General features: G+C 48.0%; 1 protein-coding gene across 7 annotated transcripts in view; it reads left to right on the top strand.

The window, feature by feature from the left end:
• Positions 1–1,128: 1,128 nt before the first annotated feature.
• Positions 1,129–17,625, top strand: part of MAST4 (microtubule associated serine/threonine kinase family member 4) — a 617,295-nt gene continuing 600,798 nt past the window's right edge. For 5 of the 7 annotated variants that reach the window (XM_084800722.1, XM_084800737.1, XM_084800733.1 and 2 more), the window contains exon 1: positions 1,130–1,862. In XM_084800722.1, coding sequence (XP_084656848.1) covers positions 1,506–1,862 — 357 coding nt within the window. In that variant the 5' untranslated portion in view covers positions 1,130–1,505. Of the gene's footprint in view, positions 1,863–17,625 lie in introns of all 7 variants that reach the window. The other 2 variants (XM_084800734.1, XM_084800738.1) reach the window with 2 other exon arrangements.

The following is a 17,625-nucleotide window of genomic DNA, read 5'->3' on the forward strand; positions in this document are numbered from 1 at the left end:
TTCTCTCTCTTTTCTCCCACGGCACACTGTAGCACTTATCAGAGCTTTTAAACATGAATAACGAGGCGACATTATGCAGCATCAATCTCCGCCCCCTACACCAACCACAAGCTCCTCAAGGGCAGGGGACCCGCCGTATTCATCTTTGTAGCCCCTGCAACCTCCTGGCACACATCTCAATCAACGTCTGTGGAGTGGAAGCTGGCTGAATTCAGACCCCGGGTCACAGTGTGGAGCTCAAGATGGGTTTGGAGCTGAAGGCTAGTAAGAATCATTCATTTCTCGCTGTCTAACTCTCATTGGCTACCCAGCAGATTCAAGACACTTCCAAAGGTTAAGGTGATTGTCTTGGTACTTTTTGGTGCAAGAGCTTTCTCCTTGTTTTTATAGAGAAGGAGAATTGAAGCCCCAGGTCTTCGCTATCCAGGGCTTGAAAGGCACTGGAATGTGCCTTTACCCAGCGGCAGAACAGCAGAGAGCTGCTAGGATCCTTCTAATCAGGCTTGGTCCTACATCAGCTGTTTTCTTCCTTTTCCACAGGAGCGAGTCTTTGACTTAACTTTAGGTTCTAAGCAGAAATACCGAAAATCATCTTTGGAGACCTTGGCTTTTAGCCAAGGCGAGAACTCTGCTGACACTTTATTTTGCTCTAGTCTTATTGCCCGGACAACATAGGCAGGCGTCGATGTTTCCCTTTTACACCTTTCACAGAAGAGGAAACTGAAGCCCAAGAGATTTAACTAGAAAAAGGGGTAAGAGATCAGCCCCGTTAGGATTCCCTTCTTTCCATCACTGGCATTGCTCTCTCTGCACACTGTTGGGAGCGTTGAGTTCGCTCGTGACTGGCTGCGCTTTGCGTTTCTCCTAAAGCTTCCTTCGGCTCAGTTTTCCTGATTTCACTTTTTGGAGACTTAAGTCCAGTTCTCCAACGTCTCTCACTCAGCCATCTCCCTCCCGCTTCTCAAGGACAGACTGCCACTCCCACGCCCAGTTCCGAGTCCCAGTCCCGGGGCTGAGTGTGCGAGCTCCGCACCCGCCTTGGCGAGTCCGCCCAGTGGGGCTGCCCCGTGGGATCCGGTGGTCCGCCCCTGGCCCCACCTCCCCTACCTGACGCCCAGGCGGCTTAGCCGCTCCGCAGCCTCCGCCCACCGGCGCGCCTGCGCTGCCATTGGCTCCTCGGGCTGCCCGTCTCCTCCGCTCGGTCCCGGAGGCAGGTTTAGCCAGAGAAGCCGCAGTCCGGGCGGCTCGGGCGCCGCGCGGAGGAGCGCTGATCGCCGCCGGTATGGCCCTGAGCGCGGGAGTCCCTGTCAGCAGCCGAGCCACGGTGGCTGTGAACTTGGCGACGCGCTCCTGCGTCCCGGCCTCTGTCATGTAGTCGCCGGCGGCGCTCCCCGCAGCCCGGGAGCCGCAGCGTGATCCAGACACAGCCTAGCAGTCCCGGCTTCCCCGGGAGACGCCGAGCGCCTCGCCACCCCTCGGGGCGGCACTTTGGAACGGAGAGGGACATGGGGGAGGAAGTTTCCGAGGCGCCCGAGCCAGTGCCCCGAGGATGCAGCGGCCACGGCGCCCGGACCCTAGTCTCTCCGGCGGCGGCCGTGTCCTCGGAGGGCGCTTCCTCAGCGGAGTCGTCCTCGGGGTCGGAAACTCTGTCGGAGGAAGGGGAGCCCGGCCGCTTCTCCTGCAGGTCGCAGCCGCCGCGGCCGCCGGGCGGCGCTCTGGGAACCCGGCTGCCCGCCGCGTGGGCTCCCGCGCGCGTGACGCTGGAGCGTGGAGTTCCTACCCTACCGCTGCCGCCCCCCGGAGGAGCGGTATTGGCCGTGCCCCGGGTCACCAGTGCATCCCAAGAGGAACAGGACGAGGAGGTGGGCCCAGTTTGTCCCGTCCCGCGCCCTCCAGATTCCCGCTGCAGGGACAACTCAGATCTTTGCGCGCGCCAGTGTCTTGGAGCTGGGAGGGAACTAAAGATGTTCTGTCACTAGCCTGGGGTAGTGACAGTCAGGAGACTCTATGGTCCCTTGACTTCTTGTGGTTGCCCTCAAGCGCTCGTCTACATGAACTACCCGACTTCTGATTTGGCAATGTCACAGACCTAATCCCTTCATCTCTGTATCTGCTTGGGCCGGTCAGCGTCTTGATGTGATCTGAAAGCTTGCGTTGTCCCCACAACTCAGATCTTAGACGTGCGAATCCACTGAAGTCTTGGGTAGATCGGGAGATCTGGAGCATAGGATACGGGGGGGGGGGGGGGGGAGGGGAGTGGCGGCTGCGGAATTGCACTTTGGGGTGTCAGAGGCGAGAGTCCTGTGGTGGTTTTGGTGCGTCCTTTCACCTCCCAGACTAGAGCAGAGAAAGATTCCCCACGCTAAGCGCTTCGCGCAGGCGTGTGCGCCTACAGCTTCCATTCGGACTCTGTCCAGAGGAGAGCTGTCACCATACAGGGTCAGACGTGCCTTACCTTGTTCAGAGAACTTTGTCCAACCTCATTTCCTGGAAGGCTGTGCATCCCCAACTTGTGGGTAGCTTCCTGACACACCGAGTTTTGTGACCTCCTAGGTTGCTATCTCGGACTTTCTGTTTTTTCCCCTTTTCGTTTTTGGTTTGGAAGATAGGGAAGGAAGATTGTCCAAGTCTTTTAAGATTGTTTGCGTTGGACATTTCTTGTGGGAGAAATCATCTTGATCAGACAGGGCCATAAATAAAACATGACCCTAGCATAGTCTCCCTGTGAAATTAATTCCGCAGTCCTAGCCTGGTATTTTCCCATCTCTGCTGGGGTTAGCACGAGGAAACAATTGCCTTTGTCCTTAAAAGAAGAAAACAGAGTTCAAGGGCCAGCCACTAGCCCCCTGGGTGTCCAGGCTGGAAGCAAGGGCTGGATCTGGCACAGGGCTAGCAGAACCAAGTCCCAGCCGGACAAACATGGAAGGAGGCTTGGCTGGTGGTTGGCCAGGTCTCTATTCCTGGATGCCCATGGGATTGCAGGTATCTCAGCCAGGTGTCGAGAGTTCTGCTTTCTAGACAGCTTCAGCACCTGAGTTGTGAGACCTGGGGCCAGTTCATTCGTTACAAGTTCACTTCCGTAGTCCAAAGTGGAGAATTTCAAGATCGAGTTCACTCCGACACAGTGCTGTTTCAGACCTGGAATTCTGGGTGGCTCTAAATTTCCAGAGTGAGCTTAGTCGTATTCCAGGAGTTTGAGTGACAGCACCCTTAGGTGCCTTCAGAGAGCAGGACTCGCTCCCTCCTGGGCACACCTGCCCTTATGTAGCATGTTGGCTCTGGGTAACTTGGCTGCCCTAATATAATGATCCTGTATTGCTAATGTGGTATGACAACGTCTTGAAGATGGGGGTGGGGGTGGGTGACCCCTCATTCTTCATCCTGATTGCATAGTGGATTTCTGGCCTCCCCTCAGGGAGATAATGTTTTAGTTTCTTTGAAGTGGGTATAATGAAGGCAGTAAAGCTCGGCTGAGTGAAACATATGCCGCTTCAGAGTAGGATGGCCAAATGTTTTGGTCACGGTGAAAGTTCAGGATTGGATGTGAACAGACAGGGCTGGGATTCGGTGACATGACTTAGCCTAAAGGGATGATGGAGTGCAGTCTTGACTTGGCCTGAGAATTTTGAAGCAAAACCAAAGTCCTGTGACTCCACTGCCCCAGCCCCAGCAGTAGAGAAGTGATAAAACTTGATGAGGGCTGTGAAAGTGCATGTGCGCACATTGGTGCTGATGTGGTACACTGCGTGGGATGGTGGAATGGTACCTTTTGTGGAAGTGTGGCATTGAGAAATTAACAAAAAGTCTTGCCCCTTTCCTTTGGAAAAAGCACACACTGTAGATGACTATTCCAGAAGATGCGAATACCAGACTAAACTCCTCTCTCATGGAAGGAGATACCTGGGTTTGTCTTCTGGTTCTGTCATGTTGAGGAAATGTGTGCTTATGAACCATTTGATTTCTGTCAGCCTTGGTTTTCTCACCTTTTAAATGGGAGTAATAGCAACAGCACTTTTGAGACATTTTATACATCAGCATAGTAGCTGATATTGAGTCCCAAGTAGATATCAGTGAACCTTAACCTCTAAGTTTATTGCTTATAAAACTTAGTGAAATTGAAGCTCAAAGTTGGGCCAGCTTGCTATTTCATTAATGCATAATTTACCCACCATCCACTTTGAGAGAATATGATGTTTTGTTCCCGTTCTTAAAAGATTTATTATTTTAAAATAATGTGTATGGTTGTGCATTTATAACGGTGTGCGCACAGGAGTGCAAGTGCTGTTGGAGTCCAGAAGAGGGCACTGGATCCCCTGGAGTTGGAGTTACAGACAGGTGTGAGCCACCTGATGTGGGTGCTAGGACCTGACCCTCTGCAAGCGCGTACTTGTCCTTAATTGATGAGGCATTTCTCCAACTCTCAGCTTATTACCCTTTCACTAATAGAAGCTGGGCAATTCTTTCTCCTCATCTCAGGCTGTGCTGTAACAAAGCACCTGGGGATGGTTTTAGTTATACAGCATAACAAGGCTCAGGCTATAAAACATTAACAAGCTTAAGAGCAACTCAGTATGGGAAGGCATTCCTTTTGACTTTACAATTGATGTGTAGCTTGGGGCATTAATTTTTACCCCAAAGAATTTTTAAGAATACCAACTCTCTGTGTTTGTTTTTAAATGCAAGGAAATTCTGGTTCCTAGGGTAGTTATCCAGTGCTGACTTTTTGACAACCTTGTTAGAGCTGGTTTGAAGGTCACAGTGTTTTATCTATCTTAGAGTCTACCTCACCACTAATACATGTGTAAACATGCAGTCTGATGTGCTTCAGTCAGACCTATGTGTGGGCTTTGGCGTCTGAAAGACTAGTTGAATGTTAGCACTGATATATGTCTAAAAGTTTAATTTGCTTTATTATCCTATGGTGTGGGGATAAAGTCTACAGTATTACATGCTCTGGTTAAGCACTTACCACAGAGCTACAAAACCAACAATTTTTATTCTTAATATTAAACTCACTAGAGTCATAGCTGGTGTATTATTTAGCTTAGTTAAAAACAAACAAACAAAGAAACAAAAACCTTTGCATCTGCCTTATGTCCTGGCTGCAAGCCTGTGCATGTTGAGGAGTGGCACACTGGATTTCTGATTAACAGTCTGGGTTGGGAGGACTGACCTCCCTCCCCACACATATTTATGCAATCTGCCCTTTCACTGGGAAACATATTTACATTACAATCCATAACAGTAGCAAAATTACAGTTTGTGAAGTAGCAACAAAGTAATTTTATGGTGGAAGGCCACCACAACAGGAGGAACTGTGTTAAAGAGTCAGAGCATTTGGAAGGCTGAGAAGCACCACTTTCTAGCTTGTCTTTTCCCCCAAAGTACCTTAAGATCCCAATGAGGTTGCCATTTGGTGTAGCTGTTGGTGGGTGAACTCACAGAGAGCAGGAATTTTACCCCTGGATGCCTAGCCCCTGCCTCTAGTAAATGAGTGGGGATTTAGTAAACATATGTTGAATGAATTTACAAAGTAATGGTGTCTCTGAAACTAGTGGTATGTTTGGTTGAAGGGTGACCATGTGTCCATTTATTTTTGTCTGTTGTGATTTAGGATGAAAAAAATCTCTTGGCTCCTCTCTTATTAAAACAAGCAAACATCTTGTGGCTAACAGGAGACTTATTGGTGCTCTTTTTTTTTTCCTCCAATAAATGTGAACAATGTCAAATCAGGCACACCAGTTTTTCACTCTGTGTATTAGAATTGGAAACTTCCAGAGACACTCAGAATGGCCCGAAGGAGCTTTGTAGTTAAAGGGCTTGCCAACTTACTGTGTGTTAGCTGCCTATATTTTGCTACACCAAGGGACTTGTTTTATTGACAATGTCCATCATTAACTATAGGCACAATTAGTGAGTGTCTCTAAAGTGTTCTATTAAATAGTGTCTGAATGGGAGGACTGCTTTTAACATCTTTTGGGGGTGTTATGTTTTGGGGCTCCCCACATGACAGTAATATAGTAGATGGGTTTCTGGTTTTATTGGTTGAGAATAAATAGCAAAAAGAAATCATGAATTCAGCCAAGCCTTTTCATAGACTTTATATTTTATTAATCACAGAAGCTACATAATTTGAAAAGAGAAGTACATGAATCTTGACATATTTATTATTTAGTCTACTTTTTGACTCGCTCCTTCAGTGCGCACCATGAGATTAAAACAGCAGCCAGCCTAACCGATATCTATGTAGTCCAGCCCTGAGGCATCATCATCCGGACAGAGATGGGTTTGGCATCACGGAGCTTCTCATGCACTGTGGGAGCGAGGCATAAACACACAATTATTAATTAACCGGTGACAAAGGTGACAGCGGAGGCAGCAGGCTGTGAGGGAATATGTGAGCAAAGTCTGCAATTCCATGATCGTGGGAGCTGAGGCTGGGAAAGGATGCTTGAGCCGTAACCTGGGAGATGAGAAGAGGTTGGATGGGGGAGAAGAAAGGGAACAACAGGAGAGAGGGAGGGAGGGAGGGAGGGAGGGAGGGAGGGAGGGAGGTCCCCGAACGCAGCAAAGCTAGAGAGCTCCTGGGCCTTTTGCTTGGCACAGAGGAGCAGAGAACAGGGAGTATGTGACTGAGACGTCACAAAACTGAGTTGTACAGAGTCCTGTGAACTTCATGCTAAGGGCACTGGGAGCCATTGGAGGGGTTGAGCCATTGGAAGTGTGACCCGATGAGATTTGTATTTGAAGGAAGCCAAGCATCTCAAAGCCCCAGTGGTGAGAGCTGTGGCTGCTACAGCCTGTTTACATGTTTCTGAGCTGGAACCAGTCATTTGAGAGAGTGGCCTGGTAAGTTGGATATCGTGTGGATGAGATGGAGAGGGTAGTTCAGGGACTCCAGGTAAACATGTATGAAACATGGCAGGCAAGGAATGCAGAGCCATTCAGGAGAACAATGTGCTGTTGTTTGCCGTGTTTCCATCTTACGGTGTTTTCATGAGAGAAAACTCGTTGAGAGGAGGGCCTAACTTTCAAGGGCTCATTTCCATAGTAAGTGTAGGGACAGATTTACCTGAGGGGAACCTGAGGGGAAGCTGGCAGGGTATGCCGTGAGACTGCGGCCCTGTCAGCAGCAGGAAGCACGGTGCCGACATATACCACCTGGGTCTGGCTTACTGGAGCGGGTTTTCCTACTGAGAGAAGACTCAGCTTTTTACCTTTGCCACTTCCGGTATTCCAGGACACGGCAAATATGTCCACCTGGCTAATATTTCTAGAGCAGGTGAGGACTGTATCCGATTCCTCAGACTTCGTGGGCATAGCGTTTTCATTTCGTTCGTTCTTGTTTTTCAGTTTGGCCTTCTGAGGAAGGGTATGGAAGTTGGGGGACCTATGTGAAAAACTGGAGAAATCATAGGAGGATTCATAGCTATGTGGTCCGGACCAGGAGAGAGCTGAGCAGAGGTGACGGACAGATTCTTAGGACAGAAGATTGTGTTTTCAGATGAAAGATGCCCCTGTCACAGCGCATCATGCTCACGTGGTCCTGTGGTTTTGCCTGGAAAGGGCGCTTGTTTAATTTCCTTCATCCCTTCAGAGCAAGCAGCTAGCGTCTCCCTGCTCTGGGGTCAGGGTTCGATCCTAGTCCAGTCACTTGGAACAGACAGCTCCATCCAGCTTATTGACACTGAGCCCGTTTACCTCTTGCAGAGGGTCCCTGAAAGACTGTGATGCCCCACGTTCTATTAAGCATTCCGTGGGATGCTTTATTACTGAGGATGGGGAGGGCTGGTTCTGAAGCGTGCCCGTATGTGCTACCGCTACCACAGAAAGGGGTAAGCAGAGAGCCAAAGTTGCTCCCCGAGTGGATTGTGCTGCTAGGACATTGATGGTAGCCCAGCAGGCTCTTTCCTTTCTGAGTAGGTAGACCTGTGACATGTATCACCGTTCATTTCATGGGTGGGACATTTTTATGAGCTAGTAACAGCAGGCTTTATGGTGCATGATTCGTTAGCCTTTCTACGAGGGCACCACCTCTCTTTCCCTCTTGGAACCTGCTCTTAGTGGTCAGTTATTAATCAGTATCCCAAAGGACTTCGAGTATGTGAAAATTACCAGGTCGTTCGACAGAGGGGCGACGTCAGCTGTGTGGCGAGGCAGGAAAGATGATTCGAACTCCATCCAGGTAAATGATTGTGGGCCGAGAAGGGAGCATGACGGGAAGTCAGGTGATGCTTTGGAAGTCAAATTCGGCTCATGTTAAGTATGGGGGTGAAGATGTGAGAACTGTAATCCAGAGGCCACCCCAACTTCCTGGAGGAGCATGAAAATCACCCAGCCCCCCCCCCAAATTCCCTTGTGTCATTTTGAGACAGTATACACAGTTGTGCTTACAGCAAATAATACAAGAGCCCGTTGGCTCTGTTGGAATGTTTCAGGCTCGGCTGTGGTGCGCTTCTCTCACCGAGTGACTGGGCTTCTGCCTTGCACTTGTTCAGCTTTGCATCATTGGTTCAATGGCTTCTGCTGCCTTTTGTGTGCCCCACTGTTTATACAAAGCTTCCTATCTCTTAGTGTTACTTTAGGCTAAAGCATGAGCCACAAGATTAAGCAGAGGGCTACTGTTCCTGTATCCTGTAGCTCAGCGCAACTTTGTGCCACTTTTTTTTTTTTTTAAATCCGTCTCAGAATTTCCCTGGAAGGACTGATAGTAGTTACCTCCACCTCCAGGGTCAGGAGAAAAGAATCATTCTTCAAATGTAGCAAATGTAGCTTCAGGACTGCGGTTGGCACTTGGCGGGCGGGGGTGGGGGGGTGGGGGTGGGTAGGGGGGGGACGGGTTTTGAACCTGTGTGAAGCCCCTGGGGGATTGATGTAGCCACCCTCATTTGTTGGGCATTCCCGGGTATTTAATGAGTTTGTGTTCCTAACTAGACACGTGTCAGAGGCAGCTTAGAAATTCGTATCCCAGGCAGGCCTGTAGTCTTTTGCTCGCCTATCAGCTCTCCGCTCAGACACAGTCGATATAATTTTGATTATGGTACTTACTTCCACTGAACCTTTCAGCCCAAATGCTTTGTGATGCTATGGGGGGGGGGGTTGCAGGGAGGAGGTGGGCGTGTGGGAAGGAAGATAGAGATACCGGCACGCTTGGCTCCTTTTCCTTACTAATTTCATAGGCTGTCATGTGGAAAATGAAATTTTAATTCTAACGTTCGGAACTTTGCCATTTAACACTTTTCAGCACAGAGAACAACCTCTCAAGTGATCTCAGTTTGCTGTGGGTGAGTGAGTCTGGATTGAGTAACTCCTGTCAGCTGTGGATCTTTGGGCCTTGGCCTTATAACTCAGTTTCCTTTTTAACCTGCCCGGAAGTCAAGTGTGGCATTCTTTCCTGGGTGGTGATTTTCGTGTGTTTTAGTGTTTGTCTGAAAATACCGATTACATCTTGGCCTTTTGATCACTTGTGATGTCAGGCATTCCTGTACCCAGAGATAGGCAGACAATACAGGAAGAGCCTTGGTGCCTCAACAATGATGAGGAAAGAAATGAGTTAGATGTAGTTAGCAGTCTGTCTTGTGTCGCTCTGTTAGCGAGATTTACATCCTGAGAAGCCATGTATCTGGCACTGCAGTCACATAGCAGGTGGTGTGCAGATATAATAAAAGTCCTTCTGCGTATAAAGGTTGACCACCAAATACCTAAAGTTCCTGTGGATCTGTTGGTCCCATAGAGACTCAGGCAACATTAACTCAGAGAACCTGCCTTGTCACTCACACAGTGTTAACTCCTCTACTGGCTTCATTGAAATAATCTGAGCCCTCACCCAGGTTTCACGTTTTAAGAAGTAGCTTTTGGGGCTTTTCAGGAGGAGGAGTTTCTACAGAGACCTCAGCAGCTCTGGACGCTGCTGGTCTTGAGAAAGGCGTGCAGGAAGGCCCCGTGTTTAGGAGGAGAACATTTGCATGCCTCAAATGGTTTGAGTACTCGGGAGAACCCAAGGAGACGTCCATCTGCCATCACGTCTTTATGGCTCTTAACAGACTAGTAAGTTAACGCACCTTATTAAGCCAGAGGAGAAAAAAAAATACCGTACACACGTGAATGAGAGCCACTTGTCATGTATTGGAAGCCTGTCTCCTCTTTGCACTGAGTTACGATACTTTGAATTATTTATCTACTGTTTGAAAAATAGCCTTGCTGATGGAATTTAAGGTTAACACTGTGTTTCTTGGAAATTCGTGTTTGTTTTGTTCTCTTTGTGTAGGAACTGGCTAACTTACTTGCCAGAAGCTGTCCCTTTCCTTGATTCACTAGTGAGGAGAGAGTCCCCAAGGCACCTGTAAGACCCTTTAGGATGAACATTATTGCATTGTAATGCTTAGGCCCTAGCCAGGATGCAAACTCTGTGTGTGAGGACAAGAGAGCCATCAGAAGTGACAACTTTGAAAGCTCTCGAGTTTCTTCATCAAAATGCTCTGGACACTTTGGTTGTTACACATTTCCACTTTTGAAACTGAAAAGTGGTCCTGCTGAGGGGAACTTGGCTTAGGTATGTGAGGAGCCTGAAGGTAAGAGTTGGACAGTCTGAGTACGTTGGCTATGGGGAGTCACTCCAGTAGGGAAGTGGAGCCCTCTAAGAGTTGCCCCATGGGGGTTGGGTAGAGCTGGCGTTGGAGTGTTGGCCCACTAGTAGCTGCTCTGCTGTTCTGGAACCTTCTGGAACCTGCAAAGTTCTCAATGTCTTGTATCCCATTTAAATTATTTCTACTGTCTTCTGGACTTAACAAGGCTGTTACTCTCGTGGATTTGCAGCAGCTGTAGTTACACGCACAAGACCTGCATGGGGTGAAGCCAGTAAAAATTCCCCAAATTCCAGCAGGAATAAGATAGGCCCCCTAGGAAGTGCCATCCCCCAACTCGGGAGCTATTGGCAGTTGGCAGCCTCTGGAGGCATGGAAGTCATTTTAGGGGCAGGGATTAGGGTCACTGGCATGTTACCATGCTCCATGGATGGCTCCAATCCTGTATGCATTATGGACACCACTAATTGGATCCTGTGGGATTAAAAAAAAAAAGCATGGAGTTAGGAGGGGACATGTTTGGGTAGAGTCTCAAGGACTTGGAGTCAGAAAATGTGAGGGCCTAGAGAAAGTTGGAAGTGGGAAGTGGGGCATGAATATCATCAAAATACATGATATATACATGTCTGAAGTTCTCAAAGAATGGAGATAAAAATTCTGAGTCATCATTTTCTGTGAATTAGGTTACCTGTCACTCATGCTGAGTCTTCCCTTTCTTCCATATCTCCGCTGTGGTCATAAGAATCTTCTACAGACCGTCACCTCCTTCTCTGTGGCAAATAACATTACTACAAGGCAGTCCTACAACCCTTGTCAGACAGAATATTCTGGAAGGCAAGCCCTTTTTTGGTCGCTGACTCCTGTGAGTCATTAGGGAGGAGTGAGTTTGAAAGTTCTTTGTGCTTCTCCTTTTCTTCCTCTGTGATGTCTCGGTGCATTTTCTCCCCTTATTATTCTGGTGCTGAACAAGCTTTTTTTTTTTTCCCCAGTAAATGAATGGACATCTCGTAGTGCTTTGGGGCTTTTGCTCTGAGTGTCAATCATCTCAGAGAACTATTGAAGATGTGAACACGTATAAGAAGTAGACAGAATAAAATTACATGTGCCATTCAAACTAGAGCTTTTCAGTTGTTTTGTTGTTGTTGTTTTTTTTCTTCTTCTTCTTCTTCTTCTTCTTCTTCTTCTTCTTCTTCTTCTCCTTCTCCTTCTCCTCTTCCTCCTCCTCCTCCTCCTCCTCTTCTTCTTCTTCTTCTTCTTCTTCTTCTTCTCCTTCTCCTCTTCCTCCTCCTCCTCCTCCTCTTCTTCTTCTCCTTCTCCTTCTCCTTCTCCTTCTCCTTCTCCTTCTTCTTCTTCTTCTTCTTCTTCTTCTTCCTAACTTTCTGTGTTGCAGTTCTGTTTTCTGAGGTTTGTTCCAGTGTTATGCTGGCACTGGATGATTTGTTGGGGGACTTAACAGTTTGCTTAGCTCTTCTCTATGTTGCTTCAATTGTTTTCTCGCTCCTGCTCTGTAAGCACTGTTGCTGCGTAGGTTAAGAGTTGATCTTTCCTCCATAATGTAAGGGTCTGAGATCTTCTTGGTGATAGGAGCCATGTCATGCCAGCTCACATTCCTGTAGCAAGGAGAGCCCATGGCTTGTGACGGACATTGATCATAACGCACTGTACGAGTTGCAGTCGGTGGTACCATTCTGAACTGATTAATTAGCTGATGGGTTTAAGGCAGGGTTTCTTGGCCAGGATTTGAACTTGTTATCTGCCTGCCTCAGCCTCTAGACTTCTGAGATTACTTGCATTCCCCTCCAAACTTGACCTGCTCTGAAGGTTTTTCATTCATTTGCCCATTTGGGTTTCACACAAGACTTTGAAATTCAGTATATAATGAAACTGGTACACTTTCTACCCTGTAGCAAAGGGGCCTCCCGAATGTCATACAAGCGAGGAGGACGAGGACAGTGGAGGACAGAGTTGGGAGAGAAGCAGACATGAGGAGACCATACAGGACAGCTACATTCCCCGAGGTCCTACCCTCCTGGCTGTCTCTGTGGCCTGGATGTGTGAGGTGATACACAATGAATGATGGATGGCTGGGTGGTTCAATGGTGGCTGCACTTGGTTGTTGTGAGGGAAGGCTTCTTGAGAAAAAAATACGAGGGCTTATGTTAATGAAATATTAGTTAAGCAGCTGTAGGTCCCTGTGCCCTTGATGGAAGAGTAGATAGTCTCCAGACATTTTGTTGGGTACCAAAGATAGAATCTGCATCCCTGGCTCTTAGGTCATCTGTGATTGGCTTGAGTGGGTATCTACAAGTGAGGGAAGTTGACTAGAAGCCAGTTATCCTCTGAGTGGCTTTGAGAGAACAATTCTTGGTTATTCACTAAAAATTCATGTAGTAAAAAGCCAGTTTCAGTCACAATCTTAAACATTTAACTCCAGATGACATGCGTAGCTAAGCTGTGACCCTCAGGTATGCTCACTAGTCTTGGGATAAACAGGCATGTTGGTGGAAATGTTGGGTGTTCTGTCTACAGTGTAGGGGTGCCTTTGTTAGGCAGGTGGTTAGCCTCTTCATCCCCACCTATGAGGAAACCAGGATTTAGCTCCTGCTCCATTTTTTTTTAAGTGGGAGAGGTGGTCTTTGTATAAAAATTCTAAATTTCACCACGTCATCAGTGGGTGGTTTAGTTATAGAACTATTTGTAACAGTTTTCGTTTGACAAACTTGCTAATTCTAATTGGTTGTTTCATTTTCTGATTTCCGCATGTGCACTTACGTTCTTTCACCACAAACTTTATCAGGATATAATCGATCAGTGAGAGTGTCCTGATCCCTGAGTACAGCATGACATGGTTTGAACCAATTAGCTGTTGTATGTGTGTGTGCATGAGAGTGAGTGTGTGTGTGAGAGTGAGTGAATGTGTTTGTACCTGTGTGCATGAGACTGAGTGTGTGTGTGTGTGTGTGTGAGAGAGAGAGAGGGGGGGGGGGAGGGAGAGAGAGAGAAGACCTGTGCCCATATTCTCACAGAAAGTCTTGCCGTTGTGTTTATTCATGATTCTCTCCTTCAGGTTATGTTGACTTAAACCCAGAAAAATATGATTTACTTCTAAGCTTCACACTTACTCATCATATCTAACAGATGGGAGGGGTCTGCCTCTTACCTCCCAATGCCTGTCAGTTTTAGCTGTCTGAGATAGGACAGTCCTTGGGACAGTGTTGTCATGATCCGTTGAGACACCTTTAAAATAGAGAAGTTCATCTCACTGCTAAAAGTTACTATTCTCAGTGGGATTTGAAAGGGTAGTTTTTGGTGCTAGCTCCCAGAGCCTGTAATAGAAGGACTGGATCTTTCTCTTGGATTTTCTCTGCAGAGTCTTGGATCAGTAGCAGGATCTTCAGGTCCAGAACCAAAATACCGAGAGTGTGGCCTCTATGTGCTGCCTGCACTTGTTCTCCATAGACCTCACGTCACAGGCCTCTTAGGCCTAAATCCTTTACTAAGAGCTTCTGCTCACTCGTGCTTAAAAGATTTGTGTGGCCTCTACCTCCCAGGTACCCAAGGCCCCTCTGGACTCTGCAGGACCTCAGAGCAGCCCTGCTCTCGAAATGGATACATTTGTTTGCAAAGGTATATCAGAGCACACTGGTCTTTGCCTTTTCCTGATGTAGGAGATGGCGCCTGGCAGTTCTTGCCAGGTTCTTTGATAACGCGATTGTAGGGGATGTGGGCAGTGCATTTCCACAGAGACAGTGTCTGACTTTCGTTCTTAACATGAGTGGTGAGTTCCTTTGGTGATGCCGCAGCTCAGGACTGTGTCAGCGCTTGGAGGGGCTAGTGGCTGTGTTGCTGGTAAATCTCAACCTCTGTAGCTTTGGGGAAAATAGCCCTGTCTTCCAGATCTGGGCTCTGAGATCAAGAGCAGGCGAGCTAGGACAAGGAAGCCACACAGTCAGCATCCATTCTCAGCCACACGGTGACCCTATGCTGCATGGCTTTATGTTGACTTGACACAAGCTGAAGTCATCAAATAGGAGGGAACTTTACGTGAGAAGATGCCTCTGTAAGATTGAGCTATACCAAAGCCTGTAGGGTATTTTCTTAATTAGTGATTGACAGGGGAGGGCCTAGTCCATTGTGGGTAGTGGGGTCATCCCTGGGCTGCTGGTCTTGGGTTCAATAAGAAAGCAGGCTGAGCAAGCCACGAGGAGCAAGCCAGTAAGCAGCATCCTCCATGGCCTCCGCATCAGCTCCTGCCTCCAGGTTCCTGCTCTGTTTGAGTTCCTGTCCTGACTTCCTTTGATGACGAACAGCACTGGGGAAGTGTAAGTCAAATAAACCCTTTCCTCTCCCCAAGTTGTTTTTGGTCAGGATGCTTCATCATAGCAATAGTAACCCTAACTAAGACAGGTTCCCAAGGAGCCTTCTGGAGATGTGGCAATGACCTTCCTTTGCCTTTGGGGTCATCTTTGTGACTCAAGACTTTGTCCCATATATGGGACACAAAGCTAAAATACCCCCTGCCATGATCTAGAGTCACTTCTAAGAAGGGAGGCCAACCAAGGCTCCTGTTGAAGGGAAGGGGTTGCCTCTTTAGAAACTCCTTCAGAATTCCTTTTTAATAAGCCATCTACCATTATTAGAAATAAAACAAAGGGCCATTAGTATCAGGTTTTTTTCTTTTAGAAGTGAAATGGTTTTATACAACCAATGTTCTAAACTGTGTGCCTGACTCCCAAGTACCAACCAGCACTCATTAAATTCTCCCATGCTCTTCCTTCTAGTTGGACTGAGGTAGTGGGATGTAGTTCCCACAGAGGAGGCTTAAAATAACTGCCCAACAGCCTCATTCCAGAGGGACCAAGCTTTTTAAATGTTTGTTTAGGAGCGTTTTTGTGCTTAGAACCAAATCCAGTTTTGCAGCTTTGGCTGCCTAGTCTCTGTCCTAAACTCATGACAAAGTTACAAATGGGTTGTGGAATTGGTGCGTTTGTTCTCTTAGAGTGATGGCGAGACTTTGTTGACATTGTGTTAACTAAGTTGTAGTGAGCAGGTCCATAACCACCCCCCTCATGTCCTTAAGAGCTCTTTGGTGGTAATTATGAGGAAAGAGAAGCATGGCTTTGCCTAAATGATGTGTTTAGAGCAATGCTTTTTTTTTTTTTTTTGGGTGTCATGTTTGTGCAATGCCCACAAAGGCCAGAAGAGGGCGTCAGATCCCTGGGGCTGGAGTTGCAGGTGGTTTTGGGAGCCACTTTGTGGGTTGATGGGAGTCAAACTCAGGTTGCCAGAAAGAGCAACAAGCCCTCAACCGTTGAGCCACCTACCTCTGTAGTCCTTACAGCAATGCCTTTGTCTTTTCCAAGTTGGTTTTCAAAGACAGCCTTAGGTCCCCAACTCCTCACTCCTTAAGGAAACTGTCACTTGCCCTCTCATTCTTTGTAGGAATATAAGCCCCCTTAGGTGCAGGCCCTGCATGGCCTCTCTCTTGATGTAGCTGTGGCTGTGGTAGCCTACGGCTTCTGAGACGTCTAAGACCACAGATCCTATGACTTTAAACCCGGTCCTCCAGCCTCAGACCTGTCATGGTGCGAGCTCCTTGCGTTTGCAGATGGGGAGGGCGCTGAGCCTTCTGGAGTTCTGAGGAAAAGCCTAATCTCCAAGAAACGCTGCCCATCTTGTCTGTCTGCAACTGTGGTTTATTGTGTGGGGGCGGCACAAGACACGTCAGATGCTGTACCCCGTGGCTGAAACTTGGGTTCCGAGATGACTTGAAATCTGGTCCTGCTCCTCTGTGTGGTTTTATTACTGATTAAAAGTATTGAAATCTGGACATGGGAGAGGGTTGCCCAGAGCTCAATGGTACCCTTATCTGAAAGGTCAGCTGCTCTTGTCCTTGCTTCCTCTTTGCTTGTAGCAACCCAGGAGCATCCCCTTACATGGGCTACATCCATGGGTCCACTAGCACACTGGCGTCAGTGGGTTGTGCTGTCTCCTCCCCTGACTACATGGGGCTGCGTGCGATAGACACAGCTGTGGCCTCCCACTGTGCCGCATATCTCATTGAAATCACACTTTGCAGGCCAAAGGAAGTGGCCGTCCTGAAAGGAGTGCTGGCCACCAAAAGACCAATAGCGGGATGGCAGGATCGTGTCCCATCATTGCGCCCTACGGACTGGACTGTAAATAGGTGTGGAGCATGAGATCTGAAATTTAGTCAGTGTCCCCAGGCCAACATGAGCAACTCAGAGTCAGAAACAAAAGAGATGTTCCCCCCTCCTCAAACACCCCTCACCCCTGTGGTCTCGAGTTCTGGTTGGCCAGTGGTCACCCATTAGGCACACCTTCCTGAATTGTACCAGCTGGACTGGGTGGATACTTGGTACGGACAGATGGCTGGAGGAGTTTGGTTGTGTTTGGGTGATCTCCCGCCCCACCCCACCCCCAACCCCGGGAGCCTCATGAGAGCAGTGAGAGAGAGAATGAAGGCCACATGATGGCTCCCCGTGAAGGTGAGGCATTTCTACCCTGTAGTCTATAAAGCCCACTGAATCAGGGTTTTACTTCCCCAGGTTCCCAGTGGGTGGCTGGCAGTGGCCTCTGTGTGGAGGGGAAGTTCTGCAGAGGGGCGTGGACACTGGGCACTCTGTCCTTGGAACAGACAGGCATTTAGACATGTTTGCAAAATTCTGGGCAGGACGACAAAACTCTGTCTTGTATAAACACTTAAGAGCTGCCCTCTTCTTTTCCCAGACTAATTAATTTCCTTGACAGCAGTGCTTGCTGGCAGCTCCTTTCCACAATTGGTTGCTGAATTGCCATGCTCAATAATCTGTGTAATAACATACTATAACGGCATATAAAGCCAAGAAAAAAGGTGCTGTTTTTGTTTTTTTGTTTTTTTAACCAATGTGGTTGAGCCTTTGGAAATAATCATTCACATATGGATTGAAAGGAAAACCTTAAGTCTATCAGTATGGGGCCAGCGAGGTGGCTTGGAAGCTAAGTGATTACCACACAAGCCTGACAGCTGGAGTTTAGTCCC

Source organism: Acomys minous (genome assembly GCF_964271855.1).
Source record: "Acomys minous genome assembly, chromosome: 11".
Classification (NCBI taxonomy): Eukaryota; Metazoa; Chordata; class Mammalia; order Rodentia; family Muridae; genus Acomys; species Acomys minous.